We start from the raw sequence: 24,359 nt of genomic DNA, 5'->3' as shown, positions 1-24,359 counted from the left end.
ATTGAAAACCTTTGGAGGGAGTTGAAAGTCCGTGTTGCCAAGCGAAAAGCCAAAAACATCACTGCTCTAGAGGAAATCTGCTAGGAGGAATGGGCCAACATACCAACAACAGTGTGTGGCAACCTTGTGAAGACTTACAGAAAACGTTTGACCTCTGTCATTGCCAACAAAGGATATATTACAAAGTATTGAGATGAAATTTTGTTTCTGACCAAATACTTATTTTCCACCATAATATGCAAATAAAATGATAAAAAAACAGACAATGTGATTTTCTGGATTTTTTTTTCTCAGTTTGTCTCCCATAGTTGAGGTCTACCTATGATGTAAATTACAGACGCCTCTCATCTTTTTAAGTGGTGGAACTTGCACTATTGCTGACTGACTAAATACTTTTTTGCCCCACTGTATATATATATATATATATATTATATATTGGATCTCTCTATATGTTGGTGTGTGATTTATCAGACTGTTATTTTTTTCTCTTACAGGCGGTTGCCCACTTGGTTGCTTCTGTTCTAAAAGAGAATGCTTCTTCTGGAATCATCAAGCAATCTTCAAATCAGGTAAGTGTTCTTCTGAAAGATTAGGCACTACACATTCCAACTATAGCATGAATATTATTACATGCAGTCTATTATTTTCATTCTTTTTGTAGTTAAGCAGCTTGGCATAAGAGATTTATCCACATAAAACTTTCAAGTAGTGATTAGTTGTAAATTGTAATTTACTAATATAAGTTTGAGATGAAGGATGATTTGATGGTGGCCTCCAATATACCAGAATTGGCTGGAGCTATTTTTAATATTACAATAACTGAAGTCATTCTTACAGAGCCCCACAAAGAAGTGGTTTGAGTTGGTATGATCATTTCCTTGAATTAGAGAAATGTTCTACTGCTGTGCCTACCTGTTACATGCATGGAGAAAAAAATGGCAGAGATATATTTTTTTGCCCTTAGCTGTTTTTACTTAAAGTGAGCCTGAAGGTACATGCTCTCTGATCTTCATGCAGCATATATCAGGCAATGGCTGTATGAGCTCAGCAAGGTATGTTTGGTTCTGAAATGCTGAGTTTCAGAGAAGAGATAATTTAAAAGCCGCCTGAGGTCAAGCCTAGCTAGACACTAGTTGGCCAGGCCAGTCCCTGATGGCTTCTCCTTGCCCTGGATTGCCACGTCTCTCCTGATATGTACACTTACAGAGACCTGTCAATCCAGGGCAGTGGGCAGGGAGAAGCCTCTGGGGACCCACCTGCCTGACTACTCTCTCTTGCTGCTTGGTCCCTAGCTGCTTTTACGTTATGATATCCTGTGATACGCCGCAGCGTTTCAGAGTCAAACATCCCTGACTAAGATCATACAGCCCGTGCCGGACACTTGCGGCCCCTGGATCGCGCAGCATGTATCAGCTGTCAGGTTCTCTTTAATGAAGCACCCTCCACCTGATTGTTACACTCAGCATTTCTCTTACATACAGTGCACTTATTGCTATATAGTTCATCCACTGTTTTATGGTTTTTCAAACTCCATCTCGAATTTTGGATTTCCCTCTGCTTCTTTTTCCTCAATGCTCTGCTATCAGTTTCTGGAGTATCAGCACCGCATCACATAACTTGCTGGATCAAGTATCATCCCTATGGTAACAGTATGATTATCGTCCTCTCTGTAGTCTGCTAAATAAGTATACAGTCAGCGAGGCTGCACTGTTATTTCCTACTCTCTATCTGTGTGACAGGCACTGTGCAGTCATCATCATTATCGTATATATGAGCTTTTGCCCCTCCACTCGGCTGTCCTGCGGAAATCTTGTGTAGCACACTTTATGCAGTCACATCATACAGTCAATTCTGGCAACTGAGATGGTGACTCTGAAGAGAGAACTCTGGATCCATAACACCTCAGCAGTGCCACAGGCTGATCGCCTCCGTGCCACGCCACATTGATGCAAAACGAGCCCCGACCAAGTATTGAGTGCATTTACTGAACATACATTTCAGTAGGCCAACAATTCGGATGTTAAAATCATTTTTCAAGCTGGTGTTATAAAGTATTCTAATTTGCTGAGATAATGACTTTTGGGGTTTTCATTGGCTGTAAGCCATAATCATCAACATTAACAGAAATAAACTCTTGAAATAGATCACTCTGTTTGTAATGACTCTATATAATATGAGTTTCACATTTTGTATTGAAGAACTGAAATAAATAAACTTGTGTAAATGAATTCTCCTTATCAAACATGTGTCGCTGACAAACGTGATTGGACAGTGTGAGACCGTGTAGTGACGTTTTGTCAATGTTTTCATAAACATCCAGGTGGAATATAGACGAGACACCACTACAGAGTTAAGCCGGAATCACACTAGAGCGTAATACGGACAAGTGCTATGAGATTAAAAATCGCATAGCACTCAGACAAATGTTAATCTATGGGGCAGCTCGCATCCTGCGTAATTTTCTTGGCCGTATTATACGTGCGTATGAAATCGCAGCATGCTGCGATTGTCACCGTAGTACGCCAAAAAATGCCAATGCAAGTCTATGGGTGCGAGAAACTCGCCCACCACATGGACCATCAATGTGATCTGCGAGAAGTCCAGTCTGGTATGCTAGATCATATCAGAGGAGAGAGAAATGAATGAGATCTGATTTTTTTTTTTTCTTTTTCTAAATCGCCGTTATTCGGTAAGTAACAGCGATCACAAGACTGAGGATGGTAAAAACCGACCGAATCATGTTCTTCGGGGTCTCGGCTACCCCCAGTAGCTGAGACCCTGGAGATTTTCTGACGCTGGGGAGAGCTTATACCCTTATTTCTCAGCACCGTTAAAAAGCGTCGCTGAGGAATAAGTACCCTTAACTGCCGCAATTAAAGGGCGGTCGTTAAGGGCATAAGAATTAAAAATTTGAAATTTGCTATATTTTCAAGATTTTCTCCAAATTTCCAATATATTCAGAAATAAAACACGAGTCATATCGAACAAATTTTACCATTATCCTGAAGTACAATATGTCACGAAAAAACGTAGAAATCTATCAGAAAATCATGTTCTAAAGGAAGAAAGCAGAATAGCATAAGTAAAGTGAGTCTCTGCCGTGATGGCATGACTAGAGAAAATTACCAGCGTCTTTCTGTCTGAGGCTGAAATATGAGCTTGGCTTCCAGATACAAAAGAAAGCATTTACTGTCGGAGACTTACCCAACCCTAATGAGCCCAGGATGTTTGGTGCACAGGGAGCGCCAGATCTGCTTCTTTTCAGCCAAGCATAACACAATAGGGCAGGCAGGGCCCTCTCCATCAGGTCTTCTATCTTCTGTGCAGGCCCATCATATGGCAGACAGGTGCTGAGATCTGTTTTGGTGTTAGCAACACCCAGTTCATGTAGTGCTTTGGGGGCTGATTGTGGCAATTAAAAAATGGATATTGGATCCATCCTACAAAATATATCTTTAAATACAATCATTAGAATTAATGTTAATATTATACACCTTACAAAAATGATTTCCGATTCATTTACATTGTCATTCACTACATACAAGCATACCAAAATAAAAGGACGATAACAAAAAACACACAAAAAGAAGGCTGTGTATCTTATTTTTATCATTGAGCATATTTAAGATCATTTACTTCATAAAAAACAGGGACTTTGTGAGAACACCGTATAAAAAGTAATGTAACTCAATGGAGAGAAAGACAGAAAAATAATAATAGAAGGAGAGAGATCCTCCTCACTATAAATGCTCACCCCTCTCCAGAGTGTCTCAATGACAATTTCAAAAGTTAAAAAAATCTGTCAAAAGGTTTTGCTATTTAATCGGAGAACATCTGGCTGTGTGGTGTTTACTTGCAATGAAGATTTTATCACTTGGTGATTATCATTGTCCAAAGTATGCCATCCTGTGCTTGCTAGTATGACTTCAACACCTCCTGTGATAAGCATCTCACTGTCTACTGACAATGTAAATAAAGAGCCTGGTGTGGGCATGTTTAGCTTTTTCAGCTATGCTTCATGCTAAATCTTAAATCTCTATGTCAGAATGGTTAGACCCAGTAAAGTAAGTGATACATCATTGGATTCAGGGTCTCTTTGCCTACATCATGCTGTGCTCAGCTGAAGTAGGAAAGACTTGCTGACAGATTCCCTTTAAAAGATAACATATGACAGGTATGCTGTAAGAAAATATGATAGAAATACAGAAAGCAGTATTAATCATGTGTACTGTAGGCAGCTGACCTGTTAGATATTGGACAGAGTGTATATTAAAACCAGGGAGTAATGATTGGTGCAGCAGCTTAGGTGCTGAGCCGTTTTATTTATGGTAGTTCTGGGCCAGGTTTTATTGGAGTGATGAGGAGGATTTGGTAGTGGGACTCATCACTCCCACTCCCCCTTCAGTACTGGTAGTAGGCTTAGCCAGCTCAGCTGGTGAGGCCATCTCATTACAGACACAGAAAAGGCTGAAGGAAAAGCTTCAGCGTGTCACAGCCTCCGGACTGATATGGTGTGGTTCTGAGAAGGATATGCACAGTGGTTATATGTGCAAAATGCACACCTAGCCAGGCAAGTCTTTGTTGTTTTGGGGTTTCTTTACTGTTTGTTACCTTTTTGGCTGAAAATAAATCCCCCACATTTTCCTTATATGGACCATGTTTGCCTAGGTCACTGCCATGATGCCTTACAACGTCCTGGCACATTACAATTCATATCTGAAATGGTGCCCTAAATGACTAATGAAGTATAATAGCCCATATGAAAGAATTATTAGGACTAATAATGCTAATAATCAACTAAATAATATAAACAACTAGCTGAAGAGCCCGGTGTTGCCCGGGCATAGAAACAAACTGTGGTTAGTTATACCAAATTATAATGATTATATTGCACATAAAACATTTCACATCATATATTCAACACTACAGATTTGTAACACAAATTAACTAAATGATTACCCAAATATTGATAGTATTTTATTTTCAACTAATTCAAGATCCTTTTGGTAAACAAGCCACCAGACTACTAACCCTGAGGCCATGTTCACACCATCCTTTTTTTTTAATGCGGAACCGTCGCGATTTTCCCGCTGCGGGTCCGCAGCTGTTTTCCATGCAGGGTACATTACAATGTACCCTATGGAAAACAGGAACTGCTGTGCCCACATTGCGGAAAATCGCGAAAAAAGCCGCGCTGAATAGCTGCGGTAAAAAAGAAGTACCATGTCACTTCTTTTTGCGGAACTGCAGCGGTTCTGCACCCATAGACCTCCATTGTGAGGTCAAACCCGCAGTAAAACCCGCAGATGAAAAAAATATCTGCGGGTTTTCTGCGCTTTGTGGTGCAGAACCGCTGCAGTGTGGCTGCCCACCGTGCCCCAATCCCACCCCCCCATGCTCCGATGCCACCCTCCCGTGCTCCGACGCCCCCCCCGTGCCCTCATCTCCCCCCCTTATACTTACCCGGCCTCCTGGTGTCCGTCCGTCTTCTCCCTGGGCGCCGCCATCTTGCAAAATGGCGGGCGCATGCGCAGTGCGCCCGCCGAATCGGCCGGCAGATTCGTTCCAAAGTGCATTTTGATCACTGAGATATAACCTCTCAGTGAACAAAATAAAAAAAATAGTAATTGACCCCCCCCCCCCCCTTTGTCACCCCCATAGGTAGGGACAATAAAAAAAATAAAGAATTTTTTTTTTTCCCCCACTAAGGTTAGAATAGGGTTAGGGTTAGGGGTAGGGTATTTTCAGCCATTTTAACCCTAAAAAACTTCCTAGAAAACACACAGACTCTGCATAGAAAACTGCATTAAAAAACGCACCAAAAAAGCACCAAAAAAAGGACCTGCGTTTTCTGCCAAGAGCTGCGGTTTTTAGTGCAGAAAAAACAGCAGGGAAATCAGGAACGTGTGAACATGGCCTAATACCCCACATCATCCTCTCAGCCAGAGCCACCGGACTACTAGCCCTAATATCCTCATCCCATCAACCAGAGCAATCGGATTACTACCCCTAATATCCCACATCATCCCGTCAGAGCCAACAATGTCAGGTTGACTCTGTTACCCCGATTAAAATGATACCTGAGTTGTAGAAATTCGTCTTGTGTTTCTTTTTTAATCTGTATTTGAAGTTTTAAGTTAAAGGGAACCTGTCACCCTCAAAATCGAAGATGAGCTAAGCCCACCGTTATCTGGGGCTTATCTACAGAATTCTGTAATGCATTCTGTAGATAAGCCCCCGATGTATCCTGAAAGATGAGAAAAAGAGGTTAGATTATACTCACCTGGGTGGGCGGTCCGGTCCGATAGGCGGTGCGGTCTGGGGCCTCCCATCTTCTTACGATGACGTCCTCTTCTTGTCTTCACGCTGCAGCTTCGGCGCAGGCGTACTTTGTCTGTCCTGTTGAGGGCAGAGCAAAGTACTGCAGTGCGCAGGTGTTGGACCTCTGACCTTTCCTGGCGCCTGCGCACTGCAGTACTTTGCTCTGCCCTCAACAGGACAGACAAAGTACGCCTGCGCCTGAGCAAGAAGATAAGAGGACGTTATCGTATGAAGATGGGAGGCCCACGACTGGACCGCGACGCCCATTGGACCCAAACAGAACCGGGACCGCCCCTGGGTGAGTATAATCTAACCTCTTTTTCTTATCTTTCAGGATACATCGGAGGCTTATCAGAATGCTGTAGATAAGCCCCTGATGCCGGTGGGCTTAGCTCATCTTCGATTTTGGGGGTGACAGGTTCCCTTTAATGAGGATGCTTCATGCCAGAGAAAAAGACTTTCCTGATTCTGGGCTCCCCCTGCAGTCTGTGGCAGAGGGTGGTCTGTGTCAGGACGGTAATAAATTGTGTTCTTTCCAGCTTTACAGAAGGACGATAACACCATAGAAATGATAGGAATAATAGACCTCAGTTACCAGAACTGTCTACAAGGAAAACTGTTGCTCACAGCAACCAATCACAGCTCAGCTTCTTATAAACAGCTCTGGTGAAATGAAAGATGCTTAGAGATTGGTTGGGGCTATGTGGAGTGGGCGTGGCACACACACACACACACACACACACACACACACACACACACACACACACACACACACACACACACACACACACTGCAAACAGGCCAATAGATATCACTCTGGGTTTGGATAAATGTTTAAAGGAAGACAAAACAAGATTTGGAGAGAATCGGTAACCAGTCTTTTGGCCACATATGAGAGTAGCATAATTGCAGAGATCCTGAATATGGAGGACTACATGGCTGCAGGACTACTAGTCCTCTAGTAATAACCCCCTACTGATGAAAAAGCCCAGTAAGTGACACATCACTGGAATCCGTGTCTGTCTCTACATGATGCTGTTCTCAGATTAGGTTACAAAAACCTGGTGACAGATTCCCTTTAAACCGCTTATACAGTCTTGTAGGGGACTTACCGTAAGTGTCTATAAAACGCATACCTGTTCAATTGTATAGAAGACGTTTTTTTTTCCTCCAAAATATAAATGAGGGCTCTACAGTATGAATAATGGCTCAGTGGTCCGTTCCACCCCCGCCCACTTCTCCTTAGCTTGTTTGACAACTCTTGCTTGCCCAGAGCGAGCACGGCCTGCACATCTACAATGCCGCTGCAGGAGCTCAGTCAGCCAGCGCACACAGTGTCAGTGCTAGCGCTCGCTCGTCCCTCTCTCCTGTCTGCGGTGAGCACTGGCATTGTGCGTGTGCACACCTGTTCCGCTCCTGTAATATGCAGGGCCGTGGGTTTATTTCAGGCCGTGCTCACACTTAGCAATCAAGTGCTGTCAATCCAACTAATGGGAAGTGCACAGCTTGTGGATTCAGGGGTGGAACTGTGTACCGAGCCCTTGACCATGCTTTGTTGTGAGCAGTATTTCCATTTACATCAGGAACTCAACATTAGTGTACTGTTAAAAAAAAAAAAAAAATACATTTGCCAAAAATCGGTGTGCCACACAACATTGTATTGTAGAGACCAGCTAAGCTGTTAGAGTAGTGTCTGTGGAAAGGCTGACTAGCAGGATCTCAATAGCATGCGCTATAATACAATCTTTAACTGTTTTTCAAAAGTTTTTTTATGTGGATTATTCATGTATGTAAGCTGAAAATTATATTGTTTCGGATCAATAGATCAAAAGCTAGACGAACAGATTTGTCATCAGATTTGACAATACATACATTATTAAATAGATCTCATAGACCTGATGAAATTGCTGTACTTACTTTGCAAGCTCTTGTCAGAATAGCAGGTTTAACTTTAAAGAGAACTTGTCAGGTGATACTCGTTGCCCAATCCATGGGCAGCATGTACCCGGCGCTGGCTGTATTATCTCAGCCAGGTCCGTTTGTTTCTGAAATGCTGCCCTTGTCAGTCTCTGGCTAAACGTGTGCGGCTATTCAAGTAAGTCTTTTTCTGGAACTCTGCATTGTTTCGGAGTCAAACCTATCTGGCTGATATCTTACAGCCAATGCCTGGTACATGCTGGTCACGGATTGTGCAGCATGTATCAGCTGACAGGTTCACTTTAACGTTAAACCCGCTATTCTTGCAAGAGCTTGCAAAGTAAATACAACAGCCTCATCCGGTCTATGGGATCTATTTAATTTTGTATTCAGTATATATTGTGAAATCTGATGACAGATCTGTTAGAATAGCTTATATCAGCTGACAGGTTCTCTTTGAGAAGCACTGCGAACGAAATTGATATTCCCTAAACCTCTTGAAATATTTGTGTAGTTTAGTTTAGATGCCTCTATCAGATATCAGTGTATCACAGTCTGATTATGAACCACGATGCACAAACTGGTTTCATGTGTCCTGACCTGAACATGATATCCTCATGTATGCCTATGGGGTTGTTGAGTCTGTGCCATGATGCACGCGGCCACACTGCACATCACAGTCTATACACAAACAGTATATGACTGATATCAGAATGAGGCTTAGCACCCTTCAACCTAACTTGACTGACAGCTCCTCAGTGTCCCTCCTCCCTGCTGAGATCTCTCACTTCTCAGTACAAGCTGCAGCTGTCAGTCAGGCTGTCTGGATGGAATACACTTGGACTCATGAGCTCTCATTCTACAGCTGGACTGAAATATCAGCATTACACCGTTATACTGACATTTTTTGTGACAGATCTGCTTGCAGAATTAGACTGCTTTAATGGTTTGTAAAATGTCACATTCCTCTCTCCCTCAGTATTTATAATGCCTACTTTTGCTTTACTAAAAGCCGACTGGGTTGACCATGTTGGCTAGAAAAAAAAAACAAAAAAACACAAAAATGGAATAATTACCATTAATTTGTAAAAATGTGTCCTTGTAGACTCCATCTTTGAATATCCTGTGGGAGAAGTGCTGCAGTGACATCGTTGTAGTGAGGACAGCCTGTTGTGACGCCCTGGTGACATTGGTAGAACAGAAACAGGCAGATTTTACCTATGTTCTCAATGGTGTCCTGAATCTTATCCCTTCTGCCAGGTAAGTATCATTTTATTAACATCTTACTTTTTATGTTGTCTTGAATCTAAAAATTCCTTATTTTGTGCCCACTCAGAAAATGGATGGCTTCCCCCTGCCTCAAATATTTAATGGGCGATTCTGATCCGCCTCAGAATGGGACGTGCGCTAAGTTTAAAGTGCCAGATGAGCCTTAAAAATGTACCATAGATCCATTGCTTTCTATAGGTCCATGTGCTCCTCCTCCATACAAGTGTACGGGAGTGAGGCCACACCCACTCTGTTCAAAATTAGCCAATCGCATTAAACCTCGTATTAAGTATTAGTTGGTACACAGCTGCCATCATTTACAGTGATTCTGAATACTCCCATATAAAGTTTAGCAGTTCCAGTAGGATTTTCCTGACATTTTCTTAGTTGCTTTTGGCAAAAGCCATGGCCCATAAACCGCTTACAACACAGCAGAGGGATCTCATTGTTGATAATTATCAGTCAGAAGAAGGATACAACATTATTTTTTATGGCATAAGATATACCACACTTTGAAGACATACATCATAAAGTGGTTTAACCCCTTTGCGCCGTACTAGTGCGGCGCATGCCGTGTCTCCCCCTTTGATGTGGGCTCCGGCGGTTAGCCCACATCAAAGTCACGACGTCAGCTGTTTTGTACAGCTAACGTGTGTGCAATAGCGGCAGGTGGAATCGCGATCCACCCGCCGCTATTAACTAGTTAAATGTCTGTCAAGCGCTGACCGCAGCATTTAACTAAAGCTGCCGGCTATCGTGCCGGAAATGCGCGAATTGTCGACCCCCATCACATCATCAGGGGTCAGCGATGCATCGGCATAATAACCAGAGGTCTCCTTGAGATCTCTATGGTTGTTGATGCCGGCTTGCTGTGAGCGCCACCCTAGTCTGTAATTCAGCTGCATAGGAGCGAACTGATGATCGCTGCTATGTAGCTGAGCCGATCCAGTTGTGCCAGCTTCTAGCTTCCCATGGAGGCTATTGAAGCATGGCAAAAGTTAAAAAATTGTTTTAAAAAATATGAAAAAAATAAAAAAAAATATAAAGGTTTAAATCACCCCCTTTTCGCCCCATTCAAAATAAAACAATAAAAAAATCAAACCTACACATATTTGGTATCGCCGCGTTCAGAATCGACTGATCTATCAATTTAAAAAATGATTAACCTGATCGCTAAGCGACGTAGCGAGAAAAAAATTCAAAATGCCAGAATTACGTTTTTTTGGTCGTCGTGACATTGCATTAAAATGCAATAACGGGCGATCAAAAGAACGTATCTGCACAAAAAATGGAACTACGGGTATCGTAATTTTTTTTTTTAGCAAAGTTTGGAATTTTTTTTCACCACTTAAATAAAGCATAACCTAGACATGTTTGGTGTCTATGAACTTGTAATGACCTGGAGAATCAAAATGGCAGTTTTAGCCCTTGGTGAACCTAGCAAAAAAAGCCAAACAAAAAGAAACAAGTGTGGGATTGCGCTTCTTTTGCAATTTCACCGCTCTTGGAATTTTTTCCCCGTTTTCTAGTAGAAGACATAGTAAAATCAATGATGTCGTTCAAAAGTACAACTCGTCCCGCAAAAATGATGAAACGACAAAAAGAAAATTTGGTCTGGGTGGCTGCCAACAGGCTTACAGCAACATTAAAGGAGCTGCAGGAATTTTTGGCACATACAGGTTGTCTACTCATGTGATGGCAATCTCCCTTATAAGACACATAAGTGATGTCACTGTCACGCGACGTCATCTCAGGTCCTTCGCTCAATGCATCCTTAGGAACGGAGGCCGCCGCTTGCACCGCTGAGAGCTGCGGGCCGTCGGAGGGTAAGTATATCCCTATTTTTTTATTTTTACATGAATATGGATCCCAGGGCCTGAAGGAGAGTCTCCTCTCCTCCAGACCCTGGGAACCATACGGACCACACACGCTGTATAAGATGACTGGGCGTATAAGATGACCCCCGTCTTATACGGCGAGTATATCCCAAACTCCATACTTTTATATGGATAAGTTGGGGGTCGTCTTATACACCAGAAAATACTGTAGTTTTGTGCATATTTATGTAACCATAATATTTTGTTTCTTTTGCTTTTATTTTTCCAGTAAAAAAAATTTCAGTTCAATTGAATTGTATTATAAGGTTAAAGATGGGAAAAGCTCTGAAATGATTCTTCTTGGTATGCTTTTATTTACATGGCAAAATCTGACTTTCTTATAGGGGTGTGTAGACTTTTTATATTGTGTGTGTACATCTATAATTTTATAATCTATTTTTACAATCTGATAATTGTTTGTATACTTTTTTATCCTTTATTATTTTCTATAGTAATTTACAAGGATTGGTAAAGAGTGTTTGGCGACTTCTTCAGATTGAAGCCAAAAATGGGGAAAAAGATGGAGACCAGGCATACACCACATATAAGATTTGGTAAGTCTTCAAAGTCAGCCATGAGTAGTTCACTAAAAATACTTGATGTTTCATAATGCTAATTAACACCTTAAAGGGAATCTGTCACCCAAAAAATGGCCTATAAACTAAGTCACCGGCATCAGGGGCTTATCTACAGCATTCTGTAATGCTATAAATAATTCCTGCCTTATCTCCTATATAATTGTCTAAGGGTCAAAACACCCACGACCATTGCCACGACCAATCAGCGACGGTCACAGTCCGGTGGCAATATGGCCGCTCTTTCCTCCCCGCAGTCAGTGCTCCATACTCCCCTCCAGTCATCCAGTCAGCCCTCACACAGGGTTAATGCCAGCGTTACCGGAGCGCGGTGTAACGCACTCCGGTTACGCAGCTATTAACCCTGTGTGACCAACTTTTTACTATTGATGCTGTGTATGCAGCATCAATAGTAAAAAGATCTAATGTTACGAATAAGAATAATAAAAAAATAAAAATTTAAACTCACCCTCCGCCGTCGCGTCCTGTCCTCGGCAGTGCAAGCGGCAGGTTCCGGTGCTAAGGATGCTATGCGAGAAGGACTTGCCATGAAGTGACTGTCATGTGACCGCGACGTCATCACAGGTCCTGCGCTCATACCAACCCTGGGACCGGAAGCTGCCGCGTGTACCGCACACAGGTGCCAGGACTACAAGGGGCTTCGGAAGGTGAGTATATGTTTATTGTTTATTTTTTAACCTGTTACATACGTGGCTGGGCAATATGCTAAGTGGCTGGGCAATATGCTAAGTGGCTGGGCAATATGCTAAGTGGCTGGGCAATATGCTTAGTGGCTGGGCAATATACTACGTGGCTGGGCAATATACTACGTGGCTGGGCAATATACTACGTGGCTGGGCAATATACTACGTGGCTGGGCAATATACTACGTGGCTGGGCAATATACTACGTGGCTGGGCAATATACTACGTGACTGGGCAATATACTACGTGGCTGGGCAATATTCTACGTGGCTGGGCAATATACTACGTGGCTGGGCAATATACTACGTGACTGGGCAATATACTACGTGGCTGGGCAATATACTACGTGGCTGGGCAATATACTACGTGACTGGGCAATATACTACGTGGCTGGGCAATATACTACGTGACTGGGCAATATACTACGTGGCTGGGCAATATACTACGTGGCTGGGCAATATACTACGTGGCTGGGCAATATTCTACGTGACTGGGCAATATACTACGTGGCTGGGCAATATACTACGTGGACATGCATATTCTAGAATACCCGATGCGTTAGAATCGAGCCGCCATCTAGTCTAATATATAAAGCTGAATGTGTGTGTGTGCGTGTGTATGTCCGGGATTGCCATCTGCACTGTCGCAGCTACAGCCACAAAATTTTGCACATGACAGAAAAACGACTGGCACATCCAAAGCAGTGTGAATAGGTGCACACCAGGAGCAGCTACCTCCATATATAATATACAAAAAAGATTGGTGCCTAAACTCAAATATGAAATACATGAAATATGAATAGCAACATGGCTTTTTGAACATTAGGAAAAAAATTTTGAGACGCTTAGCAGTAAGTTAGCTTACTGACTGAGCACTCCTCCCTTCACCATCTGGTTTTTAATTACATCTATTCACACTTGGTTCCGGCCAACCCATATGTAGGCTTTGCTGAGAGAGGTGTCCATATTCACCCAAGCATGCAGACATTAGCCTTCGGTAAGTGTTTACATTTGAACAGGGAGGTCAGGTACCCATCAGTTTTTTAATGAGACCACCTTGACGATGGTTGATGGGCTCACACTATTTGGCCAAATTCTGTGCTAAGCGTCTCAAAAAATTTTCCTTCCTGGGAAAAAAGTCACTTACTGGGCTGCTTATCAGTAGAGATTATCACTAGAGGACTAGTAGCCTTGCTGCCATGTAGTCCTCCATATTCATGAGCTCTGTATAACCCCAGCCCCCTCCCCCGAATTGCAGCTTTCTGCCTGTACACAGTGTACACAGAAAGCTGCCAGTAAGTGGTGTGGGTGGGGGTTATACTGAGCTCAGTATTCAGAGGACTGCTACATCTACAATAGGCAAAATGGCTTTTATAAAAATGACAGCAAACAGCCCAGTAAGTGACGGCTAGTTAGAATCAGGGTCTATGTCTCTACCTCATGTTGCCTGTGGAGTTTATCTGGTCTTCGCACATTTTTACACCTCCCACACAGCTGTTTCTGTTTTAGTTATGACTGTGTTTCAGCCTACATATGAAAATGATGATCATTATGAACTGTTTGATATAATTACTCATACATCTGACTATAATCTTACAGAATCCCTGACTTATGCACTTAGAAGATGATGCTATATTGAATGCAAAGGGTGGTCTCAACAAATATTGATTTGATGTTAATTTTTCTTTTGTTAAATCACTTTGCATTTGAATTGATAAAAATAAACTATTAATACTTCTGTTTTTTTTTTTTTAACCATTCCTATTTTGCAGCATTTTTTACACCAGCCTGAACCTTTTGCTCATATAGGCAATCAATTATTCAATAGAGAGAATGCTCTCGAAATAAACATTGCACACTTAGCAATGAGTAGCTTGCAGTCACAGTCAGCAATCTGCATTGGACCTGATTGCCTTTATTATATCAATGTTTAACTCCCTTCTTCCCTCACCCCCCGCCCAACATGTTTCACTGTTGTTGATGGATTTTCTTCAGGGGAAATGGGGGAACTGTCATTTCATAATTTTCACTGAAGAAGCTGCATCTATAGAAGTGTTAGTGTCTTAATTCTCTCTGAAGAAGCTTCCTCTACAGCACTTTTGGTGCCTCATTTTCCATGAAGAAGTTGTGTATATACTGTAACACTGTCAGTGCCTTGTCTGCCTGGAAGCTGCATCTATACCATGGTCGGTGCCTTGTCTCCCTATAGAAGCGACATCCTACAGTGCAGTGCATTGCGAAAGTATTCGGCCCTCTGGAACTTTTCAACCTTTTCCCACATATCATGCTTCAAACATAAAGATACCAAATGCACATTTTTGGTGAAGAATCAACAAGTGGAACACAATTGTGAAGTTGGATGTAATGTATTGGTTATTTTAAATTTTTTTGGAAATTCAAAAACTGAAAAGTGTGGCATGCAATATTATTCGGCCCCTTTAACTTAATACTTTGTTGCGCCACCTTTTGCTGCAATTACAGCTGCTAGTCGCTTGGCGTATGTCTCTACCAGTTTTGTATATGGAGAGATTGAAATTCTTGCCCATTCTTCCTTGGCAAACAGCTCGAGCTCAGTGAGGTTTGATGGAGATCGTTTGTGAACAGCAGTTTTTAGCTCTTTCCACAGTTTCTTGATTGGATTGAGGTCTGAACTTTGACTTGGCCATTGTAACACCTGGATACGTTTATTTGTGAACCATTCTATTGTAGATTTTGCTTTATGTTTGGGATCATTGTCTTGTTGGAAGACAAATCTCCATCCCAGTCTCAGGTCTTTTGCAGACTCCAACAGGTTTTCTTCAAGAATGGTCCTGTATTTGGCTCCATCCATCCTCCCATGAATTTTAACCATCTTCCCTGTCCCTGCTGAAGAAAAGCAGGCCACAACCATGATGCTGCCACCACCATGTTTGACAGTGGTGATGGTGTGTTCAGGGTGATGAGGGTGTTGCCTTTACGCCAAACATATCGTTTGGCATTGTTGGCAAAAAGTTCATGATATGTGGGAAAAGGTTGAAAAGTTCCAGGGAGCCGAATACTTTTGCAAGGCACTGTATACCACGGTCGGTGCCTTGTCTCCCTGAAGAAGCTACATCTATACCATGGTCGGTGTCTTGTCTCCATGAAATAAACTATTTCTATAATGGAAAGTGCTGCAGAATATGTTGGCGCTATTTAGATAAAATTATTGTTATTATACCATGGTCGGTGCCTTTTCTCCCTAAAGAAACTATATCTATACCATGGTCAGTACCTTGTCAACTGAAGAAGCTATATCTATAGCATGGTCGGTACCTTGTCTCCCTGAAGAAACTATATCTATACCATGGTCGGTGCCTAGTCTTCATGAAGAAACTATATCTATACCATGGTCGGTGCCTAGTCTTCATGAAGAAACTATATCTATACCATGGTCGGTGCCTAGTCTTCATGTAGAAGCTATATCTATACCATGGTTGGTGCCCCGTTTCCAGGGAAGAAACTGCATGTATAGAGCTGCCAGTGCCTCATTTGCCCTGAAGAAGCTGTATAAAAAGCACTGCTGGAGCCTTGTTTTTCCTAACTATAGCAGTGAAACCTGTTTAGGAGTGGGCAGAGTTGTACTTTTACTATAGCAAACTGGTCTAATACATATTCTAACTGTGCTTTCGGGCTACTCAGTGCTATTAAAGCAATATTTTTTTTTCAGAGCGTTCTCTCCATTGAATAATTGATTTTATATTTATATACATATATTTGTTATGGTAAAGTCCTGGATCTGCTAGCGGTATTAATTCAATGAGCTGCCTTTTGTGAGACACAGTTGTTTTTTATTTGTACATATCTGTATAGCACACACACAAATTGTGTTTTTGTTGCTTTGTAGCAATTGGTAAATTGTGTTGAGCTACCACTAACTGCCTTCTGGGGCTTTGTTAAATCGCCACTCCAGTGTGTTTTAATATTTTTTTCCAGCGCTATAGTGGCACTGTAGATGTAAGCCCCTTCCCTCATTTTTATACTCTCCTTCTGTGGCTTCACCTTTTCTCGATGCTGCTACTGTCCCACGACGCCATCTTTTGCCCGTAACTTCTAACTAGCCGGAAGTCAGAAGTTATGTCACAAGAGCTCAAAGCGGGTCTATGAGAGCCAGAACTAGGCCTGAATGAGGCTCTCACAGAATTGTACTGAAACCTCAGTGCAGCTCCATGAAACAAAGGAGCTGCCACCAGGTTACTTTTCATTGGAAATCGACGAGCGCAACGCTGGCATTTGATTATGAGACGGCAAGGGAATTACATTTAAAGCTTTAACAAAGCACTGATTTGCATTAATGTATGAAGACTGAATAGTACTTTATAGTAATATTTTGGCATCTACAGAAGTTGCATTTATTTTCACAAAATGGCATTTTGACCTTCTGGCATTGTATAGTGTCACAGCTCACATAGCAGCGCAAATAAATAATGTTTTCCTAGCGTCACAGCTTTGTCACATGCAGTCTGTCACTGGCAGAGAACATGACGATCAGGTGGCACAAAGCTGGCAGCTTTGGTTGGTATGCCTTTTTACTGTGCATTATTGTCGCACTTGCATGAAGAGGACATTTATTCTGCTGAGGAGTGACATTAGCTGAAACTGCCATTTTTGCCAGTATTACCTCTTGAAGGTTATTACGTGCTTATCACAGCCTGAATCCGCAATCAATTCACTGCAGCATTGTGCCATTACTTCTGCAAAGAATAAAGTGAACCCTAAGACCTGCTGCTCTCCCAACTTCAGCCTGACAGCACACAAACATTTCTTCCATCTAAGGCCTGCTTTTAATATCTGCTAAGTCTCTAATCTAGTGTAACATTTATTTGGCGATTCTCTCCTCCCCTTCCCCTGCACGGCGCACTCTCATTTCTCTCCATGAAAAGCTCTAGCTGCTGGACAAAGAAGCTGGCTGGTGTGCTAAATTGTCTCTTATTCCCGGCAGTTAAATGCTCCAGCCGAATGATTGCGGGCTGATTTGGCCTGTTTAAAGTAGGCAACCATTTTTCCTAAAAATGACTTTTTAGCTTTTTCTCAATTGTTTGATATTTTTTTTTTAACGTTACACATACACTTATATGTTTAAGCTTCAACATTCCTGTAAAATATTGTCCTTTTTTAATTAAAAAAATAAAATAAAGTGCAGTGAACAAATAAGAATCTTAAAATTTACTTAAAAGCCGCAGGTGAACATAGTAACATAGAGTACAATGTTGGGTCAAGTTCAAGCTGTCGTATTTTCCTTCAATGTTTTGTTCGGGTGCTCTAAAGACAGTATACAGATCCAATGATAACCTGTGAACATCTGCACATTGTAGCATGCACCAGTATTGTCCATTTTATGTACCAGATTGCAGCATATAGTAGCTTATCTATTGTATGTACCAAGCTAATACAGGTTTATTCTGCCAGCTCTTGCAACCATCTGCTATACAGAGGTGTAAATGGAGCCAGTCATGTTTATAATTTGCGAACGTTACAGGTCTTTTTTTTACCAGCTTACCCCATCATTACAGTGGTAGGAAGTTGGAGGCAAAAGAAAAACAAAATGGGTAGTCGGGTGTAGAAGGGGCTTGGCAGTACCTTGGTGTGATTGGGCGCAGACACCAGGTCTTGGAAAACTTTGGCCAACTATCTTGAGTTCAGAATATGTGCTTTCTGTGAGTAATAATAATAATAATAATAATTATAATCTTTATATAGCGCCAACATATTCCGCAGCGCTTTACAGTTTAACAGTTTCAAACACAACAGTCATAGGTAACAATGTTAACAATACAGTAATGAAGCAAAATAAGATGACCCTGCTCGTGAGAGCTTACAATCTACAATGAGGTGGGGGAGATACAAAGTACAGGTGTGTATTTACAATGATGTATTTCCTTCATGGAAGCTCTTTAGAATTGTGTAGTAAAACTTTTCATGGATTTCTCTTGAAAGAAGTATAGAATATGGCACGAGTCAAGCCATTTATGTGGGACCAAAAATCAGACCCATATGGTCAGGTCAGCCACACATGAAGCATGTCACCTGTGGAGAGGTAAAGGGGATTGTAAGGTGGATAATACTGAATACGAGATGTGATGCCGCGCTTGGGGGTTAGAATACTCGTGGTGCTAGACTGAGTGTCATCAGTGACTATGCACCGCAAAGAAAGATTCAATGGCAGAAACCGAGCAAGTTCCCCTTGTTACTGCAATGCATGTAAAGTCATAAAGGTCAGCGCTTACCCTGCTTGTTGTACACAGGCATTCTGTTACGCCATCACCGCCGTCTCCCCGGGTGCCTTTTCATACTCACCACTCCATGGCGTCCCGACGTGGTCCCGCTCCTTCTTCGGCTTCTTCTCTTCTGCTCACGCGGCCGGCCTCTGCCTCTGGTCGGGTGCGCGCCCGCACTGGGTTTCACTGCGGACGCGCATCTTCATCTGACTCATGTCGCTCCTTCCGTTCCCTCCGCTCCGCTCTACCCCTCTGGAGGACGCTGACCCGGAAGGTATGATGCCGCTCTGCTTATCAGGCCGCCTCTTCCTCCTGGCGGTGCCTGATTATTATTTGTATTTTGCACGTGTCTCTGGTCCTTTTGTCTCGCTGTGTACTCTCCTGAGTATCCTCCTATTTACCTTCTGTTATATCTTGTACCTGACCTTTGTCTCCCTTCTGGTTATTCCTTTAGTTCTGGTCCTCCGTTCCTCCGTCCCGCCAGTGTTCCTGAGTTCCTGCTGTCTGTGTCATCCTCGTCAGTGGTCCTGTATCTTCGCCCAGCTCTCCGTCCGGGTTACCTATTATCTTCCTTCCTCCTATGTACCTGAGTCCCTGCTGTTCCAGTCTGCTGTCTCATCCTTGTCCGGTTTCCTACGTCTTCACCTCGCATTCCGGTTTGTCTCTCCACGTTTCTTTTTCCTTTCTTGGGTACCAGCTGCTGTGGCAGTAGTCTCCCCTGGTCCTGCTCCTAACGCTCCCTGTATAGGGGGTGGTCTACCTGGTCTTCTCGCCCAGGAGAGGTTCGCTGTCACGGTCCAGTGGGTTCACCCTTCGGCATCGTTTTCCAGCCTTAACATTCTTACAGTATAATCAGGCCATGGACCCCGCTGGTACTTCTGCTTCCACCCAAAAGGAACTGGCGTTCCTACGGGAAAATCAAACCAGGATCATGGCCTTCCTAAAATCTATTGAGTCACGTATTTCTGCGCTCCAGCCTTCTGACCCTGGGAACGCTACCCAGTTGGCTAGCCTCCAGAAGGAACTCGCCCAGCAACGCGATACTCAGGGTCATATCCTTAATTATATGGCTTCGGTGGATAATCGTCTCCTTTCTCTGCAAACCTCTGCCTCCGACTCCGCACTCTCCTCCTCGTCTGGCTAAACCTCCGCGCTACGCTGGCGGTCCCAAGCTGTGTCGGGGACTCCTGAATCAGTGTCAGTTGCACTTAGAATTACTGCCACTGCAATACCCCACAGACCGAGCTAAGGTGACCTTTGTGGTGTCTCATTTGGAGGGAGAGGCTTTAGCCTGGGTTAACCCATCTGGGAACGGAATGATCCCCTTATCTCTCGACTTTCCACTTTCTTGGAGACCTTTCAGAGGGTCTTCGATGAGCCTGGGCGACTCGCCTCTACCACTGAGTCCCTTTTCAATCTTCATCAAGGCTCGCTTACCGTCGGTCAGTACGCTGTCCATTTCCGTACGTTGTCCTCCGAGTTAGGTTGGAACAACGAGGCCTTGGTAGGGGCTTTTTGGCGTGGTTTCTCTAGTCGCATCAAAGATGAACTGGCAGGTCGAGATACTCCAACGTCCTTGGAGGATCATATTTCTTTGGCAACCCGCATAGATTTGCGCTTTCAGGAGCGTCTCCGTGAATCTGCCAGGGAGAAGAAACTTCCTCGTCAAGCCACTACCACTCGCAGTCCTCCTCGTCCGTCTCATGTTTTGTCTTCTGCGGCTTCTGCTCCTGAACCCATGCAAGTGGACCGTATAAAGCCAGCGGAACTATGTCGTAAGGAGAGGCTCGCACAGGGTCTCTGTTTCTATTGTGGCAGTGCTACCCATCTTCTGCGTTCTTGTCCGGTGAGACTGGGAAACACCTCCACCTAGGACAGGTAAGAGCGGCCGCCCTAGGTGTCAGTGATACCTCTCAGCCCTTTACTCTCTCTGGATTAAAGAAAAAACAACACTCACTGGCGCTCACCACACTATGGGCCAAAACACGGTGACAGGAAGAATAGATGATGGATTGTACACCCCTAGCTGCTGTGATCACTATACAGGATCTGTGCCTATCCTGAAGGAAAATAAAGAATTCTCACAAAAACAAGGTGATGCCGCGCTTAGGGGTTAATTTCTGGGTATTGATGAATGGCGTGTAGCCGATAACTAGATCCTTATCAGTGCAGAGAATGGAAATGTGCACATATATACCCTTATATGCCCTTCGTAGGGAGTATATAATTCCTTAATGAAATGTCTAGAACATGCGTATATATATGTGTGTGTGCCACCATAGACACTAGATTACGGGATGGTGCTTACCCTGCTAGTGGTGCGCCTGAATTCCCGATGTACCGGCTTACAATGCTACCCGATCCGGAATCTGCTGATCTCTGACCGCTGTGTGCGGGGAGAAGGGAACAGGAGGGTATATGGCAGCTAGCGCGGCACCTAGGGAGCCCCGGCCGAAGGCGTCCCTGGTAACCGCGAGAAAAATATGGCTGCTAGCACCGGCTCGCGCGTGCCTGATCTGTTGACGTCACAAGAGGTACGGAGCGGCGTTGGGGCCAAAAAGGAGTGACTAACCAACGCATTTCGAAGGCGGACGGCCTTCTTCATCAGGGTTACTGTGTGTCATCCCATCTTCTCCTTTTATATGCTGCACCTATACCATTGATCCGCCCCCTACCCGCCTCTATGCATAACTAATTAGGGTATGCTGCAGGGAATCTACATTGCCACAGCTATCTGCGGACCTGATTTATTTCCCCATATTTATTCTATCAGAAACCTAACTAATTAGGACTTATCCACTTAAAACCTCTGCTGTCCTGCACTAAATGTGAATGTGTTTAAAATTAAATTCTTTATTAGAAATGCAAAATTAAAAATCCACAAAATAAAAATACACAATTAAAAACTGCATGTTTAACCCTATATGTCCCTCATACTGGGTGGATTATTTTGTTTATAGGTGTGCTAGTATTTTGAAAAAAACTGCAAGAGCTAGAAAAGCCTACTTGTATCTGTAACCTTCTTTTATGTCTGAAATCATGCGGTTACCGTGACCTTATAAGCAATTTATAACCGATAAAAAGAATATTAATACGTAAATAGAGACTGCTTGTGTGTAGACATAAAAAATTAAATGTATATGCACATTTGAGAATTAAAATATTTAAAATCTTAAATAGGTGGGGGTACCAGCCATAGGGACATGACCCTACCCTTATACCTACTGGTAGAACTGTCCCTTCGGAAACCGCGGACAGTGACTATGTCTGCATCTTCAAAAACACCTATAATCATAATGTCCAACCCACACTTAAAGAGCATACAATTCTAACTCCTGATTGAGGCCTTTCGGAGATAGGATATCAAACAGAAATATCCACTGCGACTCAATTCTGGACATCTGTTTAAGGAAGTCCCCTTTCCTTGGGTTTGGTTGGGTTTGGTTGGATTTTCTGGATTCCACAGAAGTGTATGTCTTTTATCTTCCTCCCATGTTTTTCCACAAAATGTCGCGATAAGGGGTGTCCCCTATACCCCTTTTGGATGTTGGTTAGGTGTTCTTTGATTCGTATCCTGAGTTCCCTCTTGGTCTGACTGACATACAGTTTTTTGCATGGGCATAGGATAATATAGATAACCCCCGTGGAAAAACAGGAAATTTTTATTTTTGATCCTAAAAGTCTTCATATTGCTCAAATCCTTGAATTCGACCTGGCAGGTTTTTTTGAAAGTTGTATTGACACAACCAAAACACCTGCCACATGGTGTGAACCCCATATTTGAACTTGAGGAAATTCTGGTGATATGTGTGGATTTGCTGAAGGCCAGTTTTTTTGTTGGGGCAAGAAGATTGCCCAGGGTTTGGGCCTTCCTGAAGACGAACTTGGGGTGAGATGGTAAAAACTCCCCTACCACCTTATCTCTTGACAAAATCGCCCAGTGCTTGCGTATGATGCCTTGAAATTTCCTATACCCTGTATGAAATTGTGTTATAATCAATAGGGTTTTTATTTGCTCTGAAATATTAGTGGTCTCCCCACTTTGAATTTATTCCCGTATATCAATGAATCTCTCAATATACCCCTCACTTCATTCCTAGCCCTTTCCAGCGCGGCTAAGGAATACCCTTTTTCCACAAATTGTTGTCAGATACTCAGACTCATCTTCATAATCCTTTATGTTTGTACAATTTCGTCGGATTCTGGTGAACTGGCCCTTGGGAATATTGGTGAGCCAGACAGGCAAATGACAGCTAGTTAGATGGATATAGCTGTTTGCATCAACTTCCTTCCGGTAGCACTTGGTGTGTAATTGGCCTTCCTCGATATATATAGTGAGGTCCAAGAAGTTGATATTGCTAGAGCTTATAGTAGGGGTGAATTCAAGGCCAAAGTCATTGTTTAAATTAGACAGGAACAATTCCAATGTATTCCATGGGCTGTCCCAGATAATCATCACATCATCTATAAATCTTTGCCATAGAATTAAACCTTCATGTAGTCGTCTTTGTGATAATCCTTTACTCTCTCTGTTTAGTTGAATTTAGGGTCCAGTCATTTTTCTGAGGTGGCTTATATAGACTCGGGAGCAGCGGGGAATTTTATTCAGCTTGAAGCCATGAAAAGGTTTCAAATTCCTGTCAAGTCCTTGGAGTCTCCACGGCAGATTGCTTCAGTTGACGGCAGACCCTTGCGGGAGACCGTTACCTTGGTTACCGAAGAGGTGGAACTACAGATTAGCGCTTTGCATCGGGAGAAAATCGCCTTCTACGTGTTACCATCGTTGTCCTATACGTTTCTTCTGGGTCTTCCTTAGTTAAGATTTCATGAACCTGTCTTGGATTGGCGTTCTGGTGATGTCCTACGTTGGGGCATTCCTGCCAGTCTACCTGTCTGCTCGCCGTCCAACCTTTAACTTCTTCCCGGTCTACTACTGGGCCTGCTGATCTGCCTCCAGCCTATTGTGGAAAGCTTGCCACCACATCATCCTTACGACTGCCCTATCGACCTCGTCCACGGGTCAACCCCGCCTAGAGGTAAGAATTTACCCTTTGAATCCTCTCAAGTCTCAAGCCATGACTGACTATATCCAGGAGAATTTGGCCAGGGGTTTCAACCGGAAGTCCTCCTTTCCAGCTGGTGCAGGTTTCTTTTTTGTTAAGAAGAAAGATGGGTCTCTCCGTCCCTGTATTGACTACAGGGGTCTTAACAATATCACGATTAAGAACAAATATCCGCTTCCTCTCATCCCAGAACTTTTTGATCGGCTACGGGGAGCACGAATCTTTACCAAACTAGATCTTTGCGGAGCCTACAATTTAATCCGAATCTGTCCTGGAGATGAATGGAAAACAGCATTTAATACCAGAGATGGTCATTATGAATACTTGGTCATGCCCTTTGGCATATGCAATGCTCCTGCGGTTTTCCAAGAATTTGTGATTGATTTGTTCCGTGATCT

The 24,359-nt window shown here is 43.1% G+C and overlaps 1 protein-coding gene across 2 annotated transcripts in view; it reads left to right on the top strand.

Annotated features, from left to right (window-relative positions):
• The window catches only part of FOCAD (focadhesin), a 458,830-nt gene that overhangs the window by 21,961 nt on the left and 412,510 nt on the right, over positions 1 to 24,359 (top strand). For both annotated transcript variants that reach the window (XM_069765982.1, XM_069765975.1), the window contains exons 3-5: positions 495 to 569; positions 9,344 to 9,498; positions 11,837 to 11,938. In XM_069765982.1, coding sequence (XP_069622083.1) covers positions 495 to 569; positions 9,344 to 9,498; positions 11,837 to 11,938 — 332 coding nt within the window. The remainder of the gene's footprint in view (positions 1 to 494; positions 570 to 9,343; positions 9,499 to 11,836; positions 11,939 to 24,359) is intronic.

This window comes from Ranitomeya imitator, chromosome 1 (genome assembly GCF_032444005.1).
Source record: "Ranitomeya imitator isolate aRanImi1 chromosome 1, aRanImi1.pri, whole genome shotgun sequence".
NCBI lineage: Eukaryota > Metazoa > Chordata > Amphibia > Anura > Dendrobatidae > Ranitomeya > Ranitomeya imitator.
The sequence above is the reverse complement of the archived record's forward strand: the minus strand, read 5'-3'. Positions and strand labels throughout refer to the sequence as shown.